Raw genomic sequence first — 9,947 nt, forward strand, 5'->3', positions numbered from 1 at the left:
GTGTGTGTGTGTGTGTGTGTGTGTGTGTGTCGTCTATTTTTGACAAAGGTCAAAAGCTCATTTTGTAACAGTTTTTTGTGCCCCCTCTCTGTCGAACCTCATGACTGCACCTAGCTGTCCTACCCTCTCTCCACTCATTCCTGTACGCTCTTGCAAGCAGCATTATACCATCAATCACCTCCGCCCTGCTATCCCTCTCCTTTCTTGCCCCAGCCTTCTCCTTACCACCACCACCACCACCACCACCACCACCACCACCACCCAAATTACTTGTCCCATCATGTGCAGCTGCTTGCAGTCTGGCATTGGAGACAGTGGCCACGTGTGTGAGCTGCATTTGTGTGAATGTGTGTGCGTGTATGTTGTCTAATTTGGATGAAGACTTTTAGCCGGAAGCTTACTTTAACAGTATTTTTGTTGTGCCTGTCTGTGACTCAGCATCTCCTCTGTATGGAGAGTAGCAATCTATCATTTTCATAATAGTGTCATTATTCCGTCTTGGATTGTCCACTGTTTACTTTTCATATACTACTGAAAAAATGCTTATTCTTTTCCTTGTTAAAGTAATCTATGTTTTGAGTAGAAAGCCTTTGAAGTAAAATAGATTTGGGTGTGCCATGGCAAATTTTATTCTTGGGGCTAGAGGGGACACACACACACACACACACACACACACACACACACAAAAGCAAGCAAGCACACAAGCAAACCTGTACCGCTACATTGTGCTGGCTGGACACACAAAGACAAGGTAGTGTATGGCAGGTGGACTTTTTGTCAGGTAAGGTGGGTAGAGGGGGGAGTGGCAGTAAACAGGCAGAGGGTTTGGGGGTAGGTTGCTAGCAGTTTGGAGGAAGGCAGCAGGTTTGCTGGCTAGGGATGTGGGAGGCACAAGTGGCAGGTGCACAGGCTATGCATGTGATGAAGGGGTACCCAGGCAAAGGAAAGGAAAGTTGTTGGGTGTAAGGTGAACACAGATGCCCAGGGAGGGTTAAGGGCGTGAAGGACATGTTACAAGGATAACTCCCATCAGCTTTGAGCACCCAGTGGCACAACATGCAGCTGGCACATTCTGCTAGATTTCAATGGCAATGTTACAACCAGGGCTATCTGGATACTTCTGTCCACCACCAGCTCTTCTGAACTACTGAAACCCTGTTCCCACACCCTCCACCCAACAGTTTCCCCCTTTCCACTGTCCTGTCAACCCTTCCTGATTCATGTCACCTCCATTGTGCACCGCACCCTACTGGCTCCAGTACCCGTGCACCTGCCTCCCATCCCTCCTGGATTCCCAGCCAGCAAATGTGCTGCCTCCATCGAAGCTGCTGGCTGTCCACCCCAACCCCACTTCCTTCATCCCACCTCCCTCTCCCTCAACCCACCCTACCCTATACAACCCCTACCACACCGTATTCCACCTGCCGTATGCTATCCCAGCATTTTACATCCAACCAGCACAGTGTAGGGGCGTGTGTGTGGGGGGGAGGGGTTTGCATGTATTTGTACAATAGCTTGACAAAGGATTTATTCTGAAAACAAGCAAGTTTTCTTTCTGTCTTTCACCTACTCAATGTTTCTAGTACTCACAAGGGAAGCTCCCCATCGCACCCCCCTCAGAATTAGTTATAAGTTGGTACAGTGGATAGGCCTTGAAAAACTGAATACAGATCAATCGAGAAAACAGGAAGAAGTTGTGTGGAACTATGAAAAAATAAGCAAAATTATACAAACTGAGTAGTCCATGTGTAAGATAGGCAACATACAGGTGAGTGTAAACTCATGAGCGCCGTGGTCCCGTGGTTAGCGTGTGCAGCTGCCGAACGATAGGTCCTTGGTTCAAGTCTTCCCTCGGGAGAAAATTTTAATTTTTTATTTTCAGATAATTATCAAAGTTCAGGCACTCACATATAATCAACTTCGCTCTCCAAAATTCCAGGACATGTTCAGATTTGCTTGGACATATGCAGGATTTGACGGTCTACACACGGAAAAATTTGAAAATGTTAAAAACATGTTTTGACAGAGCACAGACAAAACTGTGCGACTGTGAAACTGTTGCATTCATTTGTTGCAGTTTATGTGACAAACTCTTATGTTTTCACACTTTTTTGGGAGCGATTATCACATCCACAGGAAAACCTAAATTGGGCAAGGTAGAAGAATCTTTTTACCCATTCACCAAGTGTACAAGTTAGGTGGGTCGACAACATATTCCTGTCATGCGACGCACATGCCGTCACCAGTGTCGTATAGAATATATCAGACGTGTTTTCCTGTAGAGGAATCGGTTGACCTATGACCTTGCAATCAAATGTTTTCGGTTTCCATTGGACAGGCACGTCCTTTCGGCGACTAATCGCTCGGTTTTGCGGTCCGGCCGCAAAACACAGGCACTAAACTTATTACACTGAACAGAGACGTCAATGAACGAACGGACAGATCATAACTTTGCAAAAATAAAAAAAGTAAACTTTCCACTCTAGGGAAGATTTGAACCAAGAACCTTTCGCTCCGCAGTTGCTCACGCTAACCATGGGACCACGGCGCTCCTGAACTCGAATTCTCCTAGATGATGCCTATCTTGCACATGGACTACTCAGTTTGTATATTTTGCTTAGTTTTTTCATAGTTCCACACAACTTCTTCCTGTTTTCTCGATTGATCTGTGTTCAGTTTTTCAAGGCCTATCCACTGTGCCAACTTATAACTAAATCTGAGGGGGGTGCGATGGGGAGGTTCCCTTGTCAGGAAGTGGTAATGTTTAGTCCTAAATTATTTACAAACTTAAATAATGAGTGATATAAAAATGACAAACTTCTACTGGTGCACATAGGTGTAACAGGCTTGTTGAAAGGGATGACAGATGGGGACCTGTAACATTAGTTTCAACAATGGAGGACACATATGCAAAAGTGTAGACGCAGAAAGAGATGAATGAAAGTGGAGACCATACTTCTTAGAACAGCCTTTGAGTTGTCTTGTTGAGGCTACATGGATCCTAAGTTTGTCGTCTTACCAGCAAAAAATAATTGGCAGTAGTGGGGAGCAAACATAGATTCTCAGTGCAACTGTCAGACAAGCTGACAACTCAGCTGGACAGGTGGGCACAGCTGAATATTATGTGTACTACACCGAAGATACCAGTGCAAGTGGTATATAAAAGCTCTCAGCAAAATAATTTTACCTGATTAATCACTCATGTTGCTCGTTTGTCAAATTAGTGAAAGCTTTGCGTGCACACGTGTGTGTGTGTGTGTGTGTGTGTGTGTGTGTGTGTGTGTGTTTTGTCTGATTCTGATGATGAACTTTTTGGCCAAAAGCTTATTTGTGTGACAGTCTTTTTGTTGTGCCTATCTGAGACTCACTGTCTCCGTATATGGTGAGAGGTAATCTATTCTTTCATAATGCTGAAAATAACATCCATTTGTTTTTATAAAGTTGCACTCAGGAATAGTAAAATACTAATGAAGGCAGTACGCTGCATTAATAGTCGGTAAGAGTAGAACTTAAATCCTTCTCCATTTATATAAAGTTGTGTTTTGGTGGGCTTCCTTCGGTGAGGCCACAGTTGATTTCCTTCCCCATGCTTGTCCCAATGATGTACTGCTCTGTAATATCTTTACTTTTGATGACATATTACGCTCCTAACTTTTCTGCCTCATTACAGACAAAGCTGTCACTCCATCATCATCATATTTTTCATCTTTTGATTTTAACTTCTTTTCCATTGTTTTGTGCTGCAGAACTGAAAATGAAAATATATTTTTGAAGCAATACATACTAGAGTGGTAATGCATTGTATGAAGTGAATTAATACATTAATAGTCTGCTTCCTGTTTTCACTATGTAGAACATTGTGTGAAAGAAACTTTATAATGTTCAGAATACATGAGAATCAATAACACCGTGCTGATTCACAAAAATACAAGTCACATATAAGTAAATGAGACAGGTGAATACTGAATGCTTTTAATTTTTGTAATTAATATTAGCCACCTGACAGAGTGAACAGCAAAGCAGCTAATTATCTCCAAGAAATCCCAATAAGACAGAATTGTTGTAGACATCTGGTTTATTTTCAAATTACGTAATCAAAATGCTTGTTGACAATTTTGGCGTCAATTCAAGGAGACTGAAAATAACATTCTTCATTGTAACACAAATTGTAACCCCCCACCCTGCAATGTAAGCAGCATTTGGTATGACCATGTTTTATTATGCAATAAAAACACTCATATTAATTTACTATAAATGCATAAAAACAGTACCAGTTAGATACCTTCCCTTGAGTTATTGGGAACAAATTATTGAAACTTCCTTGTTTTATGCCTTCTATGGCTGCATGAGGCAGTCTGGCATTTTTTGGTAGGTTGCTATTGTCATGTAATAATAGTGTGTCTGTGACATCTCATGAATTGCATTGTTTTATGGAGAGATCTATTTATCTGATGAAATCTCTTGGGCTTTCATCCGAGTGGCTGCATTGAAATTCTGAAATGTCTTAATGAGTTTCACTCTCATTATCTTCATCAGGCGATGGTGAGAGTGACAGTAATCAAAATTTCATGAAATTTCAACACCAGTAAAGTCTACTTTCACATATCTATTTATCTGTTTTTACTGTTATTTATCATTTTCTGTATTCTGTTTGCAGGTTTCTAATTGGGCAGAAAGATGAAGCAGTGTTGTCAGATCTGAAGAAAAGAAAACTGGATGAACCCGAATCTGCTCCACAGAAAAATAAACGTAAGAAAGGAGGACCTAATCCCCTGTCTTGCAAAAAGAAGAAGAAAAAGTCTTCCATAGCTACACAGAAACCATCCACCTCAGAAAACAAACCAAAAAGAAAGAGAAAGAGAGTGAAAATACCAAAACATATAAAAGAAATGTTGTTACAGACATCAGTACAATCATAAGATATTAAAAAACTATTTATATATTATTTCCTTCATATTTTATCCCATGCTCAATGCCCACATTCTTTCAGAGTTACCAGCTTTGTAGTGGATACAAGAGTAAGTAAATTGTGTAATTTATTCCATCATGCTGCAAAGAAAATAAATTTGGATTTGGTGATTGATAAGAGCATGGGGATGGGGTGGTTGAACTTACTGTGGGAATGTATCCATGACAATTAGTTGGTTATGATGTAGTGCACTTCATATATAATCTGTAACGCTGATGGGTGTTTGTGCATCAGCTTTACCTGTTAAATAATTTCTGGTTGCCATTCTTCAAGTGGATTACTTCTGTGGCCCTGCTATACAGTCCCGTAAGACTCTGACGTGTGACTTCTTCACCTTCTGCAGTGAAGCAGGTGCTGGAAGAGAGGTTCAATCTGTCCAAGCTACTAAATGATGTAAACTAGTTTTAATAACTCGTCTGTATTATACCAGCAACACTTTTCATGCACATTACACTACACAACATAACCGTCTGATACTTTCCATCACTAATATTCATTTGGTCCATCATTCACACTCTTTCCAGTACTCCTTTCTTTATGACCTCCTGGGCACCACCGAGCTGTGACGCCAAAGAATAAGCTGGGCTCTGCAGCAGGTGGAGAGATGCACTCATTGTCACACCTTGCCGATTCGCCAAAATAACTCCCTTTTTCATTCAGTGCGTTTATGTAAAAGAAGAGCATGCACCATGGGATGTTCTATTCTTAACAGCTATGTGAGTTATATTTTCAGTTTTCATAAACATGTTTCATTGGTTTAAGAGGATGAAAGTGGAATATGTTATCCTGTAGAATCTCATGTTACAGTTCAGATCCCCCTACTTAGATGAAAGATGTTGTGTAACTCAACTTATTTAACTACTTACAACGTTGCTTAGCATAAATTATTCTTTAGATTAAAATAGATCCCTCTTTATTTAACTGAAATTAATGCCAGTTCTTAGAGTCCTTTAAGACAGAATTCAGTATTAAATTTGAAAATAAATCTTCACCAAGTAAATCAGCTTGTTTAGACATAGGATAATGCTTAATATACTTCATCCAAATTTTTGTATATGTTCAACTGTTCATCAAATCTGACTGAATTCTATTTATTTGGAATGTGTTGATTACATGAGCATACGTTTTCCAAAAATATTGAGGTAGAAAAATGACTAGGTTCATCTTAACCAGAAGGAGTTAGTATACTGACATTTTGATTTGCACTATTCTCTAAAGTTTCATATCTGCGATTTGTGATAAGTCCAATGTGCAGAAACATGAATACAAAGAATCATCTGTGCTCAGGTAAGTCTATTAACCTTGAACCATTTTGAAGAATGCTCCGACAGTATGATTAAAGGTCATTGTATAGCTTCCGATCTCTGTAAGAGCTGAGCGTGCACCTTGATCTGTGGGCAGATACTATGTAAATACCTTTTTATATCTTCAACAATATTATGAAAAGGATAGATTACTACTCACCATATAGCAGAAATGCTGAGTCGCAGATAGGCACAATGGGAAGACTGTCACACAAGTAAGCTTTCAGCCAAAAAGGCCATCATCTGAATCAAACAACACAAAAACACGTGCGTGCATGCACGCACACACAAGTGCATGCAGCTCTCATACACACATGGCCATGGCCTCAGCAGCTGGAGAATGTGGTTTTTGTGTGTGTGTGTGTGTGTGTGTGTGTGTGTGTGTGTGTGTGTGTGTGTGTGTGTGCGTTTTTCCCGGTGAAGGTCTGTTTGGCCGAAAGCTTACTTGATAGCCTTTTTGTTGTGCCTTTCTGCGACTCAGCAGACTCAGCATATCCTCTATGTGGTGAGTAGTAATCTATACTTTTCATAATATTGTCATTATTCGATCCTGGATCTTTTATATCTTTGATATGAGTGTCTCCCAACTCACCCCTCTTCATAAAAAAATGGTTCAGGTCATTTCTTCGGTGGGTTCACGACATAGGCGTAGGCCATCCCTTCTGTGGGTCCCCCTACACTTCATCTCTCCAATACCTACACAAAATTGGGTACACCTCATCTTAAATCTTTAACAGCTTTGACCGCCTCTGGCCCTCATCTTTTCACCTCCCAATGATAAAGTTTCGCCATAACAGATTGATGCTACCGTGTTGCTCCACCATGTGCTTCCTGGCTACTCCTTTTATAGTTCATGTTTATGGTTCTTCCAGTATTATATAGCTCCTTCCCATAAATGTCATTTGTTAATTACTGGTCGCTTGAGATTTACTCAGTATTACTAGATTATATGTTTTATCATTTTTTGTTATCAGAGCAGTCAAATTTTGCCTACCCTGAAAATCCTACAGAAAGGGTGTCTTATGAGAAAGCAGTCTACCTTTCACTTCTTGAGACGCTTACTAGCTCTATATATTGAGAGATTCTTCTCAAGTTCTATTGAGAACAATTCCAGATTTACTCTTGCACGGAGTGACCGAGTGGTTAAAGGCGCTACAGTCTGGAACCGCACGACCGCTACGGTTGCAGGTTTGAATCCTGCCTCGGGCATGGATGTGTGTGATGTCCTTAGGTTAGTTAGGTTTAAGTAGTTCTAAGTTCTAGGGGACTTATGACTACAGCAGTTGAGTCCCATAGTGCTCAGAGCCATTTGAACCATTTTTTTACTCTTGCACTGTATTTACTCTTCTCCACAATTATAAAATAAGACACATCTACTTAATTTCTTACTCTGAGCAACATGGAAGATGAAATGGCAACAACCTCAGACAACAACACAGAAAAACTGGAAGCTGGTGAATCCCTATCAGACACAGCCAAACAATTACCCTCACCAAAAAATGGCAATTTGTTCCAAAAATTGATCAACGTGGGGAGGAAGGTGAGGAAAGCACCTGACACTATTACTAAGATAATTTTCTTAGTTGAAGAGCTAATGAACATCATTGACTAAAAGTACCATGCACCACGGAAAGAGGATGTATGAAGGATTTAAAAATCTGCATCTGGAATGCAAATGGAGTCAGAAACAAGAAAGCAGAACTACAGGACTTTGTCTCCACTAACAATATTGAAGCTCTGTTATTGATAGAAACGCATCTCCACATGCCTGAAACTTTCCAAATACAGAATGTGACAGGTTATAAAATGGGTAGATGAAACAGAAGAGGGGTTGGGATGGCAGCTTTTCCTCGCAACATCATCATCACTTCTGGAAGAAAGGCTCCAACCATTACAATTTGAGGCAATGGCAGGACAACAATGGCATCTGGACAACAGGACCAGTAACATTGGTGGTGGCTTATTTAAGACCAAATGCCCACCTGATACCTCAAGTCCTACAGACAATATTTCACTGTTTCGATGGAAGTATTTGTCGGTGGCAACACCAAACACCCAATATGGCACTCGGCCAGAACCATCCAAAGGGGAAACAATTGTTAAAACTAGAGGAATACCTTGATACCACCATATGGGGATCTCTTGAGCCAACCCATAATCCAGTGTAAATTAATCATCAACCTGATGTACTGGACGTAGCGATACTTAAGACTCTCAAGTTGATGACAAAGGGGGAACTAGCTTCTGATCTCCAACCAGTAACTGGAAAAGTCCAATGAGATATAAAACACCCACAGCATTGGAAGATGACTGATACTGATTTGAACATATTTAGCAAATAACGATGTCAGACCAACTAGAAATGTGGCAACTGAAGAAGACATAAAAACAGCTAACACCTATCTTACAGAAAAGATATTAAAGGTGACCAAGGAGGCCAGTACTAGGATTCTACTTGACAGATTATGACTAGATGCTTTACATCCATTATTACAAGAACTCAAATACCAGAAAAATAGGTGACAACAGTTCTGAGATCCCAGTGACAGACGGAACTTAAACAGTTTGCTTCATGAACTTTGGGAGTGACTGTTGGAATACTAAGAAACTGAGAAATGGGAAGACAAGATGTCGAACTATCTGCTACAAACCAGAGATGAGTGGCAACTTGTTAGAAGACTGAGAGGGAGAAAAAAACCCGCAACACATTCTGGAAGAGACAGGGAACAGACTTATGAACGACCTATTTGAAAAAGTGCAAACCTTTGTTAAGGCTTTTGCGACACAAAATTGATTAATACAGGGAGACATGGACATCCAGGAATGAGAGTATGAAATAACAGCTAACCAAACAGTGATGCAGATAGCCATACAAGAGACCTGGAACGCATCTCGACTAACAACACCCAGCGGAGTGAAGACAGAAATAAAGAATCTTGCGAACAACAAAGCACCTGGTCCAGACGCAGTAACAAATGAACAACTTGAGAGACTACTGAGGAAACCACTCATCCTATTGATTAGAATTTACAACAGTTCTTTGCTCAGCTGCTATTTCCTGGAAAAGTGGCAGCTCACGCATGTCATTCCAGTTCCAAAACCAAACAAAGCCTTAACTCAGCCTCCAAATCACAGACCAATCAGTTTACTGAGCACTCCTGGGAGAACTTTTGAAAGGATCATTAAGGACAATCTATAGCACATCTTGACCTGAAATGAGATGATCCGACCAGAGAAATATGGGTTCCAACAAAATAATTTGGCATAGCTCCAAGCATTGAGAGTTACAGAAAATGTCTTGAAGAATTTCAGTACAACAATTTTGACTAGACGTCGAAGAGGCCTGTGATAAGGTCTGGCATGAGAACTTGTAATGGAAGATGAGAGACCAAACAGTGAACCCAGACAAGTATATTAAACTAATAGCGAGCATTCTCTAGAACAGAAAAATGTGAGTGCAAATTCAAGACATCATATCGGAGCTCAAACTTGTAGAGGCTGTAATTTCACAAGGCTCGGCCCTGTTACCACTCTTGTTAACTATCTACATTAATGGCGAACCGATGATTGCAAATGCTTAACTGGCAGAGTTCGTTGATGACACTGTATACTATACGAGTGGATGCCAATGTAACACCATCATCAGAAGACCAAAGACATAATTGAACCTCCAC

General features: G+C 40.6%; 1 protein-coding gene across 1 annotated transcript in view; it reads left to right on the plus strand.

The window, feature by feature from the left end:
- Positions 1-4,945, plus strand: part of LOC124594799 (rRNA-processing protein UTP23 homolog) — a 57,265-nt gene extending 52,320 nt beyond the window's left edge. The window contains exon 5 of the mRNA XM_047133219.1: positions 4,658-4,945. Within this exon, the coding sequence (XP_046989175.1) occupies positions 4,658-4,919 (262 nt within the window). The 3' untranslated portion in view covers positions 4,920-4,945. The remainder of the gene's footprint in view (positions 1-4,657) is intronic.
- Positions 4,946-9,947: the final 5,002 nt, after the last annotated feature.

Source organism: Schistocerca americana, chromosome 2 (genome assembly GCF_021461395.2).
Source record: "Schistocerca americana isolate TAMUIC-IGC-003095 chromosome 2, iqSchAmer2.1, whole genome shotgun sequence".
Taxonomy (NCBI): Eukaryota; Metazoa; Arthropoda; class Insecta; order Orthoptera; family Acrididae; genus Schistocerca; species Schistocerca americana.